The 20,427-nt window shown below is 25.7% G+C and overlaps 1 protein-coding gene across 7 annotated transcripts in view; it reads right to left on the reverse strand.

Annotated features, from left to right (window-relative positions):
- Positions 1 to 20,427, reverse strand: part of nAChRalpha4 (nicotinic acetylcholine receptor alpha4) — a 185,045-nt gene that overhangs the window by 94,796 nt on the left and 69,822 nt on the right. For 5 of the 7 annotated variants that reach the window (XM_089176757.1, XM_015330883.2, XM_015330882.2 and 2 more), the window contains 2 exons: positions 15,977 to 16,021; positions 3,724 to 3,833 (listed from right to left, as the gene is read on the reverse strand). In XM_089176757.1, coding sequence (XP_089032883.1) covers positions 3,724 to 3,833; positions 15,977 to 16,021 — 155 coding nt within the window. Of the gene's footprint in view, positions 1 to 3,723; positions 3,843 to 15,974; positions 16,022 to 20,427 lie in introns of all 7 variants that reach the window. The other 2 variants (XM_089176759.1, XM_089176758.1) reach the window with 1 other exon arrangement.

A 20,427-nucleotide genomic window follows, 5' to 3' on the forward strand; every position in this document is an offset into this window, starting at 1 on the left:
TTTCAGGATTGATTTTTGTTGATTTTGTTGTAAGAATGTTTTACTTTAATATACTATATTTATATTGATTTTTTTTAATATACTTTTAAATGATATCATTATATATTCTATACCTATTTTAAATATATTATCGTACGTGAAAGTATTGGAACGAAACTCGAATGAAAAATTGTAGGGAATGGTAAACCTTATTAGCTAGTATCATCGATATTCAATCCAAAATACGAAAAGTATAGTCAAACCGAATAGTCCTTTTAAAAAAGCTTTTGATATCAACTTCTTTACTCCTTTTTTCTTTTATGCCTTTTTCTTTCTTTCTCTCCCTTTTCTTTCTTTTTTTTTTTCTTTTTTTTTTATATTTTATTAAACCATCAAACATTTCAACATATGTATTTATATAATAGTTGTGTGAGTTTGTTTGTCATCAGTTATTGTCCAGGATGATTTTTCTTTTATTACTTTGAAATTACAATAAAAGTGTGCGATAAAGAAACACATATACGTATAAAAAGAAAAATCGAAAGAAAGAAAGAGAAAAAGAAACATAAAGTTTTATTAACGCGATATAAAGTCGTCTTTTCTACTGACATAGGAAGAAATATATATATATATATATATATATATATATATATTACTCCCCCTCGTATTACTTGGAAACTATAAAAGTTTGATTCTATTATGATTACTGTAAATAATATTCAGTATATCTATATTTATGTACATGTACTTTTTAATGCTATCTGTAAGAAATTCTTTCTAATAAAAAAAAAAGAAAAAAATAACATTTATAAGAAAGATTATATAATATTGATTTAATATTATAAAATATTTAGTAAATTATAAGAAGACAATAAATAATATAACAATTAGAATGGAATAAAATAATAATACACGAAAAAAAAGGAAGCTTATGTCATATGAATTGAAATAATTGAATTGAAATACGACGCCATCTATTGAATACTTAAACAACGTAGAGAATTAGATAACCTTTAAATAATAAATCCTTAAATTAACTATATAATAAATTTTTTAATTAACTATAATAATTAGAAATATTGGCAATAAAAACTATCCTATGTACTAAGTTGAAAAATAATTACACAAAATAAACAAAATTTAATAAGAATCCGTTTAGTATATTCGATCTTCATTGAAAACCAATAATATGGCACTAAATTTTTATATATAAAGATAGAGAGAGAGAACATATATATCTAAAGAAAATCTTTATAGAATTGATGGTTTGAAATTATTTCAAATATTACATTTACCCAACCTTGAGTACCATTTATATATGCAAATATGTACTTACATATATACATCGAGATACAGTTTGAATATTTCTACATTTCTAAATATTTGCCAGAAATATCTTTCACGCTAGGTTTCCATTCAACAAGATTTCTCGATTTAAAGAGAAAGACGTGTGACGAATTGAAAGAGAAACTTACAATCAAATTTAATAATAGAAATTCCCTTTTTGTATTTTTTTTTTTTTTCTATTTTATTTGCATTTATCTAAACTCATAGATTGAAATATAGAAATTTTTTTTTGTTTTTTTTTTTTCTCATTGAAGTTAAAAGTTCTATTTTTTTTTTGGCATCAGAAAACAAAATAATTCATTGTTAAATTAGAAAAACAATTAATACTAAAGAATAAATAATGAATTAACAAAGAAAACTAACCTCAAATACTTGAAAAAAAAACTTATAAAGTTTTTAAGGTTACTTTTTTTTAGACATCAATTTTGTCATTGATATTGACTATTTATAGAAAAAACAATAGTACAAAAGAATGAACAATATATTTACAAAAAAACAAACAAAAAAACTAACCTGAAATACTTGAAAACACTTACAAAGTTGTAACAAAATTATTTCAATTAAAATTTTTCTCCACACAAATTTTGTCACTGATAAATTACTCACCGTGCAATATAAGAAATATTAATAAATAATTAATTAATCAATAATTAATTGTAATTTTTTTAACGATCAGAAACAAGAGCCTTATTCAATGATTTATCTCGTTAAATATTCACTTAATTTTTCATTAACTTCCGTTACTCATTCTTTATTTATTTTATTGTCTTATTTTTTTTTTTTTTGTTAATTTAAAAACTTTATACTTACTCTCGACTCATACGCTGTCAATTGATTTGTTTAATTTATTTTTTATTTGTTTATTTAAATTCGCTGAATCCTTACGAATATATAAAATGTATTCTGTAAATATGTCGGAGAAAAGCAAGAGGCAAATTTAAAATGAATATTCTTATAATTTTTCTAATATATATATATATATATATATATATATATAAATATTATATATGTATAATATATTTATATATACATATATATGTAAATGTGTATACTATAATATATATTCGCCGCAGCGCCCATGTTTCATGCGATATGAATAATAATCTAATCCGATAACTACAGGAGGGTTTTATTTTTTGTTTATTCTTTTTTTTCTTTTTTTTTTTTTCTGTCGAAAGGGAAAATAAGGGCTTTGTCTGGTTTCTATTTATTGTATTCTTCTTTGGCATTTCTTTTCTTTTTTTTGTTTTTGTTTTGTTTTGAGCAAAAAACAAAAGAAATGTTAAGGACAAACCAATCAATGCCCCAATAAATGCAAATATCGCATCTCGCATATCGTTCATTAACAACAATTGAATTCAATTATTTATAACGAATATTTGCTTTTAACTATTAGAATGATATTATAGAAAGGAAATTTTTTTTGACAAAAATACAAACGTGATTCTATGAATTTCTTTTTATAAAATATATGTGTTATAATTTTAATAACGAATGAATAATTTGAAAGAGAACATTTTTTTGATGCTGCTTGCGAGATGCGTTTTAATAAAAAAAAAATAAAAAAATAAAAAAAAATAACAATTAGTAAAACCAAAAAGAAAAAGAGAAATTTAAAGAAGAAGAAGAAAAAAAAGCGGAAAAATAAATTTGTTTAATAGGATACGTGTAGATTTACATATATATATGTCTATAGATAATAAACATGTGTTTTATGCGTGTAAGTGTGTTGCAAGAGCGTAGAATAAAATTATAGGACTGTTCTCAACTACTTTGAAATGCAACTTATGCACGTAGAACGTTGAAAATTCTTCTTTTTTTTTTTTATTCATTATTTTTGTTATTGTTGTTGTTGTTGTTCGTTTTCGTCGGGTTATCGATCGCAACGTTCGTTTTAAAAAATTCTTTCTCATTTTTCTCTTTCCTCAATTATTATTATTTTCTATTAATATTGATAATAATTTTTTTATATATTTATATTTTATATATATATATATATATAAATATAAATATAATTTATTATTTTATATTTATTATATAATATAAAAAATTATGCAATTATTATATAATAATAATTTAATTTTATATAATAATATCAAATATTATTTTTTATATATAACATCAAAATTATTATTTATATTTATATATATATATATATATATATATATATATATATATATATATATATATATATATATATGTAATTGGATTGGAAAAATGGTTGAGAGTATTTGATAGGTTATAACAACGATGTGGTACGATCGATTTCCATATTATTTGGCAGCATGCTGTACCATTCTACTATATGTATATGATGTCAATGGGTTGGAGAACTATAATATATATATAGATGTAATCGATGATATGTAAATGTATATATAACATAAGTTAACTCACTTGTTGTAGAGTACTATGTCAGGACGCCATATGTGATCCGAGGGTACGTGTAACATTTGAACCCCGCCATATTCCTTCGGCTCCCATCGTAGCTTATAGTCGTACCATGACTTGAAACAACCAATACAACAAATATAAACATATTATTGGTCCACTCATTTATTAAATACGCTTCTCTTATTTAAAATTTCATATTTATACGAGAAATATTTTTATCTTCAATTTAAAAACGTATGATTTTTCTAAAGATTGATGTTGAAATTATAAATAATAAAATCGTATTAAAGTTGTTGAAAAATTATTAATAATTACCTAAAAATCTACACTTTAATATATTATAATAATAATTATAATAATAATAATAATAATAATAATAATAATAAGGGAGAATTTAATAACAATAATATTCTTTTCATGAATAATTTTTGTCAATGTTATGATTTTTCTAAAGATTAACGTTTTAATTACAAATAATATAATCGTATTACAGTTGTTAAAAAAATAATTAATAATTACATACAAATCTTCACTTTCAAATATAATAATAATTATAATAATAATAAGAAGCTAATATTAATTAGAATAATAAATCAAATCAATTCATTTTTTTCTTTTTCTTCTTTTTTCTCTTCTTTGATCCAATCAAAACCACTCAACACGTCGTTTGTGTTAGTAGAAAAAAAAAAAAATTGGAATAAAGGTAAAACACGAAGGTAATGTGAAAAAAGAAGGAGGAGAAAGAGGTGGAGATGGTGTGGACGGGGGAAGAGGGTGAGAATAGACGAAGTATTGTCCAAAAATAAGTTGGAACGAAAGCGGGTCGGTTGTTTACGGGTCAGCCTTTCGAAAGGTTGGAACGAAAATCTTTTTTTTTCTTTTTTTTTGTCGACCAAAGCATATGAGAATGAAGTTTGAATTTATGTGTTTTTGCCGAACACTTTTTTTTTCCTTCCCTTTTTTCTTTTATTTTTATTTTAACTGGTTTTTTTTGCTTCTTCTTCTTCTTCTTTTTCTCCAGTCAGATGGACAGCCAAAAGAATGGAAAAGAATATTCGTTGGTTGGTTTCTCTGTTTTTTTTTTTTTTTTTTATTCTTTCCTATCGATAATATTTCTTTCACTTGTCATATTTTCTTGCTAACGAAAAAAAAAAGAAAAAAGAAAAGAACCTCTTTCTTCTTTATCCCTTTTTTCCTTTTTCTTATTCATTTTTCTATCTTTCCATTCATGATCGATGGCTTATCCAATTTCTTTTCAATTCTACCATGTGTGATTTGTACACATGATATTTTTTTTTATTATTTAACAATAAAAAAGGATTGAAAAATAGTTTCATTCAATGAGCGGATTTTCTGAACAAATAAAACAAATATAAATTAAAAAAGCGCACAGTTTTATTCTTCTCATTTTTTACTCTTTTCTTTTTTTTATTTTCTATTATTGTGTTTCTTCTTTTTTTTTTTTTTAATTTAATTTTTCGTAACAACAACGAAGCCTTGTGTAATTCAAAACGTTGAAGAATAAACAAGCATATTAATGCACTCCTGCGTACGGGATGTGGCATTAATTACCACTTTTCTTTAAATAATTAAATGCGAAAGCTTTTAGTAGTTGCATGCAAATGCTCTCACGAACGTCGGATTATTATCTCTCGTTTCTCAATTTCTTTCGTTAAACACATTCAATCTTTTCTTTTTGTTTTTTTTTTTTTTTAATTTAACCTATATCGATTGTATCATTTTAAAACAATTTACGTTTAATTGTTAACAAATAATTGAGCCGCTTATTATGAAAGTGATCTAATTTCATTTATGTTCGAATTAAGATATTGAAGGGTTTGCAATTAAAAATATGTGTAGAAACGAGCTATACTGCTTAAGTGCATCTAAAGGATTTAAATTTATATTAATTCATCTTTTTATTGGGTATACAAGTAAGTTTTCAATGTTTTTTAATAGATGGTGTCACGAGTAGATTACAGGCAGAAATGTCACATCTCATGTGTCAAAGCTTGTGTATCTGTTAACAACATTGCATCATCATATTTGCGCATTTCTATTGGCGTCGTATATTTTATGAATCAAAAACATGGCGAGTTGTGTGCTAAATAAGCGTCATTTGTGGGAAACGCTGTTTCTATTCTTTAATATGAAGAAAAGTGCAGCTGAGGCCTATCGTTTGCTTCTGGAAACTTACGGGGCGGAATGTATTGGTGAATCGACGTGTCGTGAGTGGTTCAAACGGTTCAAAACTAGTGATTTTGACGTTGAAGACAAGGAGTGCTCCGGAAAGCCGAAAAATTTTGAAGACGAGAAATTGGAGGCTTTGCTGGATGAGGATCCGTGTCAAATTCAAGAAGAGCTTGCTGCATCATTGGGCGTCACATAACAAGCCATTTCCCTGCGCCTGAAAGCTTTGGGATTCATCCAAAAAGTTGGAAATTGGGTGCCGTACGTGTTGAAGCTGAGAGATGTCGAACGGCGATTTTGCATGTCAGAAATGTTGCTGCAGCGGCATAAAAAAAAGTCGTTTCTGCATCTTATTGTCACTGGTGACGAAAAGTGGATCTATTATGATAATTCTAAACGCAAAGAAACATATGCAAAGCCTGGCGAGCTGGCCAAATCGATACCGAAGCGAAATATTCACATGAATAAGGTCATGCTCTGCATATGGTGGAATCAGAAGGGTGTCATATACTACGAACTGCTTCCGAGTGGTCAAACCATCAAAGGACCATTGTATCGAACCCAACTAAGTCGTTTGAAGCGGGTATTGGCGAAAAAACGGCCAGAATATCAGACCAGGCACAAGTCCATAATTTTTCACTATGACAACGCTCGGCCACATGTTGCTACTTTGGTAAAAAACTACTTGGATAATAGTGGATGGGAAATTCTGTCTCACCCGCCTTATAGTCCAGATTTGGCGCCATCCGACTACCACTTGTAGTCGGTCGATGCAGAGAGCTTTTACCAGAATGCGCTTCACTTCAGTAGAGAGAATCAAAAATTGGCTCAAAATGTTCTTGGGCTCAAAAGACGAGAACTGGTCCGGAATTCACAAATTGCCATAAAGATGGGAAACAATTGTATCTTCCGATGGACAATATTTCGAATGAAAAATATGTAACCATTTTTTCAGAATAAACCTTCACATTTTATGAAAAAACGCTAGAAACTTACTTGTAGACCCAATAACATAAACCAAAAAAAAATAACTGGTTAGAGAAAAGAATGTTTACAAGGATTGTTATAATAAATTCATATAATATCCACCTTTCATATTTTTTCTTTTTTCAATATTATCTTGATCCACAAGAACCATGATAACGATATCGATAATGCTCTTTATCGTACCAACTATGCGTTAAATTCAATAGTGAATCATAATATCGATCGATTACTCTCGCCTGAAAGATTCAAAAGCCTGTGTGTGAACAACACACACTATAAAACGTAGCTTTCAATATGATACCAACGAAATGACTAACAGGGAGATAGATAGATACGTATTACAACGTGCCAGAGTGAGATAGAAAGAAAGACAGAGAGAATGTATGAGTGAGTAAGTGAGATGGAAAGAGAATATATAAGTGAATTTGTTAGAGAAAGTGAGAAAAGGTAAAAGTGAATGAAATAAAATCAGTCAGTAAAAGAAAGAGAGAAAGAGAAAGAGAGTGAGAAAGTGAGAGAGAGTAAAAGAGATAAAATATGTGAGAGAAAATGAGAAACAAAATGTGTGAGAAAGTGAGAGAAGGTGTTACAGCAAATGAAATAAAATGAGAGAGAAATAGTATGATTGTGTGTGCGAGTGAGTGAGTAAATGAGTAAGTAAGTGAGTGAGATAGAAAGAGAAATAAAATGAGAGAGAGAGAGAGAGAGAGAGAGAGAGAGATAGTATGAGTGTGTTTGTATGTGAGTGGATAAGTGAGTGAGAAAGAGAATATATAAACGAATGCGTAAGAGAAAGTGAGAAAAGGTAAGAGTGAATGATATAAAGTGAGTTTGTGAGTGAAAGAGAGAAAGAGAGGGAAAGAGAGTGAGTGTGTGAGTATATGAGGTTGTAAAAGAGAAAGATGATGGGAACATATATAGACGAACGTGTTTACAGATAGAAGAGACGGTTTCTGACATTCCCAGTGGTGTTATCAATTTATTTCCGACGTATTCAGTATCCCCGTATGACCTTATGAAAGGAACCACATACCATCATACCCGTTCTTGGGTTCTTGGATATGGCTAGAAGCAGGTTTTCAGTATAGCAATAGCGAAAACCCTTCTTGGCACAGCCACCATACTCTTCTTCTCTTTCTCCTAGGTTGTCAACGACAGAAGATACCTTGTGGTGTACATGTATTACTTAGTTACATATATATACTAGTATATATGTACGTCTATATTTTCTTGAGATAACAAAGACATGGATAGATAGTTTTCACTGGAGAATGCTTGGAAAATACTTTCGAAAGTCGTACCTTTTTAGCTCGATTTATTGCCAAGAGGAAAGAGAAGCAAGCAAAGAGTGAATTCAAATAAGATACATACGTTATGCATGTATATACATATGTATATATATATATATATATATATATATATATATATATATGGTATGTATGTATATTTGTATTTATTTATAGTAGCAAGCAGTATATGTATCATTTTTCACTTGGATCTCTAATCTTCTAAATTCTCAACGTTTATTTATATAATAGGATGCTCTTTAGCTACGAATTGCTGTAATTTTATCATAAAATGTTAATTTAATATTATAATAAATTATTTAATAAATTACAACAACACATAAAATAATAATATTATGAAAAAGTATAAAAAGTGAGGTTAATTATGTCATATGTAAATCTGAAAAAAAATGTGAAATAATTGAATTGTGATACAGTGCCATCTATTGAAAAATTACAGTATTTAAAGACTTAGATAACTTATAAATAAAGTATGATGTGAATATATGAAAATAATTGAATTATAACGCAGCATAATCTATTGAAAATTGAAAATATCTCAAGACCTACATAACCTGTAAATAATAAATAATTAAATTAGCAATAAAATATAAAAATAATCTTAATAAAAATTAACCTATATATTAAATTGAAAAAAATCACATAAAATAAATATAATTTCATTAAAATAACTTCAGTAGTGTCCATCTTACTTGAAAACCAACAATAAAACACTGAATTTTTATATATAAAGACAAAAATAATATATAAAATACATATATATATTTACAATGTACATATTTATTATATTTTATATATACGGTGTCCTGTGTGTGTGTGTTTTGTATAAGAATATAAAAAAGAAATGTGTGTGTGTGAAATAAATAAAAATGAACAGACAAATGTGAGTAGATTGTAGCAAGTAGGTTTGTTAAAGTTATGCCGTACGCATCGTATGCGCATTATATGCGCATCGTATGCGCTGCGTATCTTAGGATGTATCGCAAAACATTCCATGAACGTCTCGAAACGACACCAACACCATTCCTCAACGTCGAGACCACATCCCTTTAGTCGGTGTTACGAATTTCAAGCGAACCGTACCTTTCCACCTTTCCTCCCCACGTTTCCTCCCCTTTTACCCTTCACTTCTTGACTGTATGGTTAGGGCACGAGCCTAAGTAGAAACTCACATCAGCTGATGCTAACGTATCGTACGTGGAATCTCGAGTAATGACCGAAACACACCACTCGTGCCATAGCTAATCTAGCATAGAGAACTATTCTAACATATCTAACATCTTTCTGTTTTGTCTGTATAAGTATGTATATGTATATGTATGTGTATATGTGTTTGTGTGAAGGGTTGGTTCTATCTCCATTTCTATCTTTCTATTTATCACAAAACAAGATAGATAAAAATGTGTATTTTAAACGATTCCACAAATCTAATCAAAGTTCCACCATTTAAACTTTATTTCATATTTTATTTTCAATTTATTATTTTTATTTTTTATTTATTTGATCTATGTAATATTATCCCTTTCTTTGTTTTTTCTTAGATGTATGTACATGTGTGTGGTTTTATTTCTATCTTTAGCTTTCTATTTATCACGAAATAAAATAGAGAAAAACGTGTATTTTAAACGATACCACAATATTGACCAAAGCTATATCGTTTCAACTTTATTCACTATTTTATTTTCAATTTTTTGTTTTTTTTTTTATTTATTTGATCTACGTAATATCGTCCTTCTCTTTCTGCATGTGTTTGTAAGTGTGTGGGTGTATGTGTATGTGGTTTTATCTTTATCTTTAGCTTTCTATTTCTCATGAAACAAGATAGAGATAATCCTTTCACGTTTTAAACGATTAACCATTTTGACTAAATTTTTGACATTTTTTAAGTTATCTTATATTTTATTCTTTTTTTTTTTTTAATTTTGATTTATAATATTGGTAAATAAATGAATTATTTTATAATATAAATTACTTTTTAAAGTAATCAAAATAATTGTTAAAATTTTCAAATATATTGAAAATTGTTGTTTTATACATTTATAATTATTATTATAAAATTATAATGTATGTGTGTAATATTTTAATTTATTACTTAATATTCATATTTATTATTTATTATTTATTATTTATATTTATAATTTTATTTATATTTGTATTTATTATTTTATTTACATTTTAATATTATTTTATTTATAATTATATTTAATGTATATATTTATATTTGTTATTTATATTTATTACTTAATATTCATATTTATTATTTATTACTTAATATTCATATTTATTATTTATTATTTATATTTATATTTATTATTTTATATTATTTATTATCATATATACATATGAATATCGATACAAAATACGTGTATACTAATATTTCATTTGTTATTATTAATTTATTGGAAATATCGACAGTTTTATTGTTAATCGATATAATACTTACCATTTGTATTACATACTAATAATTCTTTTTTATTTTTATTCAATACGAATGCAAAAACGATAGCAAGTGTGTTTGTATCTTTCGAAAAAAAAAAAATACAAATATAATAAAATATTTTATTATCTTTAGGTCTATAAAATAGAGATTTATCGATTGTATAATATTACTTAGCAAACTTCTCAAAGTTTATACACATACACATATATATATACTATTTCTTGTTCATATTATTTATCTATCTATTTATCCGTCTGCCCTTTTGTCTGTGCTTCCTTCTGTCTGTTTGTCTATTTATCTTACACGCTCTTTTTACTCGTCTAGTTGCGACAAGTTCATGACTTCTTCGTATATCGTTTTCTCGTATGACGTTAAAAGCATTTACTATGATATGATAAAACCCCCCTGTGCAAGACGTTTCCCATTACGAACGTTTACATACATACATACATACATACATTACAATACATACATACGTGTACCAATGTAAATCAAATCTTTTGATTATCCAAAAGTATTATAAAATAGACACACACACACACAATATTTGATTACTTTACTTTCAAACAAATATAAAATCTAGTTCAAATATTTAACGATTAAGAAAAAAAAAAAACGAATAAAATGTAAATATCATTTTGACGATATTCGATCGATTGATAAAATTCACATGCTAAAGTTTCAAGTTAAATATTTGATTCGAAATTACAAATCGACGAAAATATTGAAATATTATTTTCCATACGAAAAATAACACATTTTCTTTTTTCACGTTCTATTTTAACTGAATGATACAAATTTGAATTAAAAAAAAAAAAAAAAAAAAAAAAAATGAGAGAGAGAGAAAAAAAGAAAGAACTTATTTTAACGATAAAATTGTAAAAGGGTGTGTCTGTGAGAGTGTGTGTGTGTGTGTGTGTACATTTACCGATGTGTCGATTTTATCGTGGAAAATATTCGACAATACACACATATATACATGTATATATGTATAGATACGTATGTACGTAGGTGGAACAAATGTGAATGGGATTAAATCGGAAATTCGCACGAAATATAAGCCCACATAATTAACGGGCAATCTGTCGCAATTCGCACGTACCTATACATATTTGGAATGCGTAGTCGTCCACCCTTGTCAAAAGGGTCATGTAATTAGGTCCGATCAAATCAGAGATAATTTCCAATTTTGTAACTCCCTTTTACCATTCTCTTTCCCATTTACCATTTCTCTGTTTCTAATTCTTCATCATTTTTCTATCACAATCAGTTCACATATCGTAATTGTTCTTGTAATAGTACTATTACAAAGCTTATAATGAAAAAAAAAAAAAAGAGAAAAGTGAAGAAAAGAAACAAACAATAGAAACTTATTAAAATCATCTTGAAATATAAAAATTCAGTGTCACGTTATTGGTTACCAATGAAATTCGAAATTGTTAGAAGAATCTTAATGAATGTTTATTAAAAAATAAATTTTTAAAAAGTCTAAGTTTAACAGAGAACTGACTAAAAATCAATGTAAATAATTGCAAAATTATTTGTTTATATATTGACTCAATAATGAAGTAAAGTTTTCAAAAATTATCTCTAGTATATATTTTATTAAAATATAAATATATAATAATAATAAGATAAATAATAAAATATAAATATAATGAATATTAAAATAACATATTTCTTATTATTATATAAAATATTTTTATATATATTATTATAAATTAAAAGTCAGTTGGTTTATTGCGTTGTTTTAGGTAATGCAATGTTTAAAAATTTATTTAAACTATTACAATGTTAAATAAATATAATTTAATTAAAATGTTCCTTTATATGCAATTGAAATATTAATAAAAAAAAATACACAAACACTTTTGTGTATTAAATATAAGTATAATAAAAAATAATGTTTTACCATTATTAATTAAAAAGTCGAATTATCTAGTTCCTAACCTTAACAAATTAAAGATAATCATTAAATATTATACTACTGTATATAAACTCTAATTTTATATACATACTTATACGCATTCATTCTTTCTTTCCTATTTTTTAGTTTGTTCTCTCTCTCTCTCTCTCTCTTTCTTTCTATCTCCTTTTTTTTCCTTTTTATTTCTCAACCGAACCATGAAGCTTATCCAAACGTTAAAACCGTAGTGAATCGTGATTTAATGACGAATCGTTCATCAAGCTCTCTTTTACAACACTCTGATTACTAACCCCATCCTCCACTCATCTCCAATCTATCCTCTAGTTCTTCTAGGAACTTTTGTGTCAAGCATAGGAAAAAGATCACGAACCGATACTCTCTCGTCAATCGTTGTAATGATGGTGATGGTGGTAGTGCTGGTGATGGTGGGTTCAGAAACTCAAGCTGAGGGATTAAGAAATGCTGATTCGTTGGAAAATCCGAGCTCAAAGTTCGTCTCTTTTAAAACGTCGACGATTACTATTACTATCACTACTATAACTACTACTACTACTATTACTATCATTAGTACTATTACTGTTAGCAGTGGTATTTATCCGATGGTAGGATGAAATCCTCAGTTTTTACGAGAAATATCACATTTGCAGTTCTTTTAAAAACGTGGATTTTAACGAAAAAAGGGAGTGATAGAAGGGATGAGAGAAGGGGTGAGATAGGGGGTGAGGAAGAGGAAGGGTGAGAGTTAGGGTCAAACGATAACATTCCTAAAGATGAAAGAGAAACGTTAAAGGTTGCTACGATGAGTAGAAGTAGTTTAGTTTAACTCACAACGAAAGGATTCCAATTTCGTATCTACTCACTCTCTCTCTCTCTCTCTCTCTCTCTTTTTCATCTTTTTCTATTTCTTTTTATCTCACTCAAATTTTTCTCTCTTTTTCTTGTTTCAATGTAATTTTTCTTTTTTTCTTTAGATTATTTTCGTTTCTTGTCAAAAGCATGTTTTTGATGATGAGAGTCGACATTTTAATTGCAAGATTTTTTTTTAGGTTAGAACGTATGATTTTATCGAGAATTTTATGGTATAGTGTAAGATAGTGTTAGTATAGTATAGGGTGATATAATATATTGTTTAAAATATGAGAAAAGTATTTTTATATTGTAATATAGTATCAAGTAATATTTTGTATTAATATATTATAGTTATTACAATAATTAATAATATAATATATACTATATATTATATAAAGTATTATGTAATACTATAGTACTTAATAATATAGTGTATATTATATTATTCATTAAAGTAATATTATACTATTAATTTATTAATGTATTTTGTAATTAATGTATTACTATACAATAATAGTTATTTAATTATATTAAATATTATATAATATAATTATATTATTATCATTATTAGTAAATATAATATAATTATATAATTTAAATATATAATTTAAATATTTTATATAAAATAATAATTGTAATATTTATATATTAATAATAATTATTTAGTTATATCAAATATTATAAAATATAATAATATATATTAATACTTATTATATTATTACATATATTTATTACATATATATTTGTATGTAAAATTACCATATTATATGACATATATAATTAATTAAATATTATAGTTATTATATAGTTATCATATTAATACATATTAACCTTAGATGTTTAAATATTTTATTAATTATTAATTATATTTTAAAAATTTCCTTAATATTGTTAGCAATGAAGACTCATGTTATGCAAAATAATGTAATCCTAAATTTAGAATTATAATTTTTCTAAACATTACTAAATACCAACAAACAATAATTTAAACAATAATATTTATATTTAATAAATATATAATAATAAAAAATAATTAAATAATATTATACAACAACGAAAAATTGAAAATCAATCAAATTGGTTCAACTTTTCAATTTAATTATAAAATATATAAAATAATATTTAATTTTACTATACTATATCATACTTTACATAAAAGTTTATACGTGAACAATATGATAAAATACGATATACTATAATACGATAAACCTAAAAAGACAATAAATTCTCAAAGTTAGGAAACCTCCTGTAAGAGAAATTTCCAAAATATTAATAAGAAGTTCTTTGATTTACGATCAAACTTTAAGAAACAACCATACACATACTAAACCAACCTGAGCAAAATATAAAAATATATTTATCTGGGTCATTCGAGTTTCCCTCTCTCTCTCAATTAAAGATCATTGACCTAAATTCAAAATAAAACTACAAACCTATACACTTCAAAAATCATTTCAAAACTTGAACAATAATTCAAGTCATACCCCATGTCACATACTTTTATTTTTAATTATGTTCCCTTGTATTTCGTTGTGTTGTTTTAATAAACAAACATTTTTTTTTTTTTTCATTTTTCTCTCTATCATTAACGAAGGACACGAATGATAATGATCTTTAGTTTCTCAACTAACTAGATCTTCAATGGGTAATTACGAGAAGCTTCATGCGTTTGAAGAGCTTTTGCAAAATTCGACTTTGTTTGAAAGTACTTGCCAGAGCTTTTCCTGTTAGCTTCATTATGTCACGAAGGAATGAACGAACGAACGAACTTACGAAAGGGGGTGGGGGAAGAAGTGACGGAGTAGGGAGGAGAGTAAGAGGAGGGGAGGAGTTAGTGGGAGGGGGAAAGGATTGGTTGGTTGGGATTGGAACGTTAATTGGTCTAGCTTAATTATTCTTCAATTATATTTGTCTATGTTAGTAGTTGACGATAGTACTTTTCCTATCATTCTAACCCCTTATCCTTTTTTCCTAACCCTCTAGAATTTTTTTAATTTATTTTTGTTACCCTTCTTGATCTACAATACTTTTTTTATTATTCTACTTCTACTTTGGTTTTCAATGAAGACTTTTGATCTCATTTAAAAACATCACTTTGATACACTTTCATTGTTTTAATTTAACCATTAGAGTGCTATGGACGCATATATGCGTATGGTAAAAATTACCAAAGTGGTCGATCGTGTTTGTTAATATTTATGTAAAATAATGTAATGTTTATATTATTTAATTAAATTATATTCACAGAAAGAACAACTTTAATTATTAAATATAATTTATAATTAGAATTATATTATTATTAAAATTAATTAATTTATTATTATATAATTTAAATTAATTAATTTCTAATAATAAAATTATTGATTATTAGATTATTAGTTAGTAATAAATTATTCTGTTCCTACAAACAATTTTAGTTAAAAGTATTCAACATTCAAAGGGTTAATTACACTAAATTTATTTGTAAAATAAATTAAAGATTAATAAATAAAAACAAATTATTGTTATTAACAAATAATTTTAATTTTAATTAATTAACAAATAATTATCTCTTACCTGTTCCACCCAAAGATTCGTCGTCATGATCTGATTCTTCAGATTCTGTAACAAAAGATTAATAATTGTTATTAACAAAACAAAAAATTGTATAAAGTATGAAAATGTTAGTTTCATTTCTTTTTGATGGATTTTTATTTTTTCATTAAGTATTTTTTTTGTTCTTGTTGTTTAGTATATTTTAGGGAATGTATCAAGGTTTCATTTTAGGTAGGAAAGCCTAGGAAAGCTTTTCCATTTTGCCCTTTTGTGACTGTCCCTGACAGTACATTGTAATTTCCGGTTCCAGGAATATTCTGGCGAACTAATTGGATGACCTGACTAAGTTGGTACAGGATCTCTGTTTAGAACTCATGTTTCTTTATTAAACTTTAGTCATTGTATTTACTTTTATTTATGAATGGTGGAACATTGTTTTATATTATTTAATTTATACTTTAAGTTAAACGTATACTAAAGTTTATATTTTTATATTTTAATTGACGAATTAATTAGTTGTCATTTATAGAACAAAAACAAAAGTAATGATAATTAATAATATTTTGTAATAAATTTATCTTGACAATTTTTTCATTCATTTGTTGAGTTAGACAATTATAATTAAAGCTGTATTTTTTTCGTTTGGTTTCATTTAAGTATTTATTGAAACAATTATTTAAAATTTTAAAAGGTTTATGATATTAGAAATCAGAAACGAATATTAGAAAATATCAGAAAATATCAGAAAATATTAAAAAATATATTCAACCGTATTGGTTTTTAACAAATTTGATATATTCTTTTAAAAATATAATTTTCGACTAAAAATATTATTTTCTATAAATTAGTTAATCAATAAAATAACTCATTAATATAATATATTTATAATATTATTAATATTATTAATAAATAAATTTAACCATATTGGTTTTTGACAAACTCGATAAATTATTTTAATAATATAATATTAAATATAATTCTTTCGATTAAAAATATTATATTATTTATAAATTAGTTAATCAATAAAATAACTCATTAATATTATATATTTATAATATTATTAATATTATTAATAAATAAATTTACACATATTGGTTTTTGACAAACTTGATAAATTATTTTAATAATATAATATTAAATATAATTCTTTCGATTAAAAATATTTTCCTACAAATTGTTGAATCAATAAAATTTCTCATTAATATTACTATTATATTTAAATAAATAAAAATATTAAAACTCCCAATATTACTTCTTACCAAATAAAATATTGCAATAGTGAAAGTAACATTTCAGCACATATTATATTTGCATATAAATTGTTAAATAATTTCAAAAGTATTTATTACCCAACTGAAAATGTCTTTCAACAAAAAAAGAAAAAAAAAGCAAGAGAAAAAAAATATACCTGTGTACGATACATAATACGAGATTTTTATTCAACATATGCACATATGCACATATGCACACATGCATCATACACCCTTATATACATACGTTTACACCTATATAAATATATGCAACATAAATTTTGATATTCTCAAGTTTTCTTTGATTTTACTTGTTTTTTTTTTTTTTTTTTTTTTTCCATAAATTATAAAAGAACATTGTGGCAAGCACGTAGAAGAAAACGAGAACGATTAAAATGCTAATGGCAACAACGAAATTGGATTTAATCGATGAGTTAAAAAAAGAATATTCGAGTAAGGAGTTTTATAGCGAATGCCAGGTCGTCGTCGTCGTCGTTGTGTTAGTAGTGGTGTCCTTGGGACGAGGAAGTGAATTATTTTTTATCGTCGTAGTCGTTGGATGATGATGATGATGGTCGTAGGTGTGAGAAAAGAGAAAGAAAGTAAGAGAAAGAGAGAGAGAAAGAAATAGAACCACATTTACATGCAAATGTGGTAACGTTGGGACAGGTAACGGAGTTTCTTTCTTTTTTATTCCTTTTTTTCCCTTTCTTTTCTATTTTTTTTTAACTGGCACACAAGCACACGTTCAGAAAGTAACGAACGACTTATACGTGGTTTTGTTCTGCGATAAAAAAAAAGAAAGAAATGAAAAGAAAAATTATTCACTACTTTTTAATCATAAACTACGATTACACCAATGAAAGAAGAAGAAGAAGAAGAAGAAGAAAAAGAAATAATTAATAATGATAGTATTAAAAAAAAAAATAAAAAAAGGAAATAAGATAATTCATAACTTTGTCCAGATTTTGTGCATTAACGTTATTATTTATCTTATCTTTTTATCTTAACACTTTTGAATTGTTATATTTAGAAATAATTTCACTTGATGTTTTATTCAAACTAATGTTAATAATCTTATTCAATATTTACTTCAAATATATTATTTATTTATTGTATAAATTTTAAAAATTGATATTTGCAATTATTGCCTATTTGCAATTATTATTTGGAAGAGTTGCATATTTTGATTTATTTTATTTCATTTGTTCTTTTTCAAAAACATAATCTAGAAAGATTCTGCAAAATTTGTAATTTCTAGCAAGAAAGAAATAATTTTGATAATTTATTTTAAATTCTAAGTAAAATATATAATTTAGATTTTTTTGAAATATTTATTATAAAAAATTGGCAATAATTTTATTAATAAAAAAAAATTATAATTGCCTAAAAATGCTTAACATTTAATCCAATCTTTTATATATATATATATAATATAAATATTATTTATTTTATATATTTTATCAAATATTATTTATTAGTTCTACAAAATATTTTATTTACTTTTACAATCTACCATTTTTCATTTACTTTTCAAAAAAGGAAATGAAATCCCCAGAACTCACTTCGAAGGAATGAAGTTTTTAACCCTTACGAGACTTTACGGGAAATGAGACACTTTTGATAAAAAAAAAAAAAAATAAACTAAAAAACAAGAAAACAAAAACAAAACAAAAAAAAATTGACAAGAATCTCATCGATAAGAAAGTATAGTCTTCTAAAAAGATAGTAAAAGTGGAAAAGAAGTTTTAACGAGTTCCTATCGAACCTTCTTTACGAACTAAAGTCGAACGTAACCCCCCCAGGGTTGACAGGCTGGAAAGATAAAAAAAAAAAAGGAAAAACGCAATGGTAGGGGTGAACTGAGTTGCACTGGACTGGTCTGGTCTGGTCTGGTCTGGTCTGGTCTGATCTGATCTAGGGTGAGGTAGAATGGGTTGGAGTGGGGTTAGGGTGATTGTGCAGACTGGAAAGTGGTCGAACAGTTCCGATGAAAAGCGGAATAAGGGATGATTTTACGCGCGAGCAACGTTACTTCGAATAGGGCAACATGCGCACACCTTCCACCCCCATCCCCATCCCCATCCCAAACTCCATTTCCACTCCTACCCCTTAACCTTCTACACGTTCACCGATTTTTCCTCTCACCGATTCGATATTCATAGTTACCGGAGTACGTAGCATGAACTTTATACGTGATTCGCATATTTAAAAAAGTGAACTTGCTCGAAAAACGATTTATTTTAAACTACGACTTATCTAAAAAAAAAAAAATCCAATTTATTTATTTATTTATTTTATTTTGCAATAGATACGAATATTCAATTAGTTTATCATAAGTATCTACATGAGCTTTATTATTATTGTATTTCATTTTAAAATAGATTGATTTATTATAGGGATGATTGGATTAACAAATTTATTTTAGAGTGGAGGATTGAGGTTATGGTATGAGTTATATTATTTATATTTAATCAAATGTTTAATCAAATATTTAATCATAATTTTTAATCATAATGTAAGTGATCTGTATTCTATTGATCTATACAATTCAATTATATCGTTATAATTATATAATCAATTGTATAATCAGTTTCAGTAGTTATATTAAACTATATAATTTATTATACTTAATATTTATACTATTTATTATATAGTAATGTTAATATTGATTCAAAATATTTAACAAATATGTGTACAATCATAATTTAAGTGATCTGTGTTGTATTGAACTATTTCATTCAATTATATAGTTATAATTATATAATCAAATATATTAGAATATCAGTTTCAATAGTATTATTAACCATAATTAATTTATTCTACTTAATATTTATACTATTTATGATATAGTTAGTAATGTTAATATTGATTCTAAATATTAAACAAATATGTGTGTACAATCATTTGTATTATAATCTAATAAATAAAATATAAGTGTAGAATGTATATTATACCCATTACCTTTGATAATTGTACTAAGAGAGAGAAATAGAATTTATGTGTGTGTATGTGAAAGAAAGAGAAAGAGAGAGATAGAAGTTCTCTTATCCTAATCCCCGGAACTGAGAGGACACAAGAGCTTTTCGTAATCCCTCGAAGCTAATCGTGTTGGTTTCGTAGGGATTTCAAATGGCATGACTAATTTCAAGACTTATAACGTGTGTAATTAAACAATACATGAAGACAATTATTAACAAAATTTATTTCAATTATGTATGT

Source organism: Polistes dominula, unplaced genomic scaffold (assembly GCF_049000335.1).
Source record: "Polistes dominula isolate Pdom_NZ unplaced genomic scaffold, Pdom_raw_medaka contig_80, whole genome shotgun sequence".
Classification (NCBI taxonomy): domain Eukaryota; kingdom Metazoa; phylum Arthropoda; class Insecta; order Hymenoptera; family Vespidae; genus Polistes; species Polistes dominula.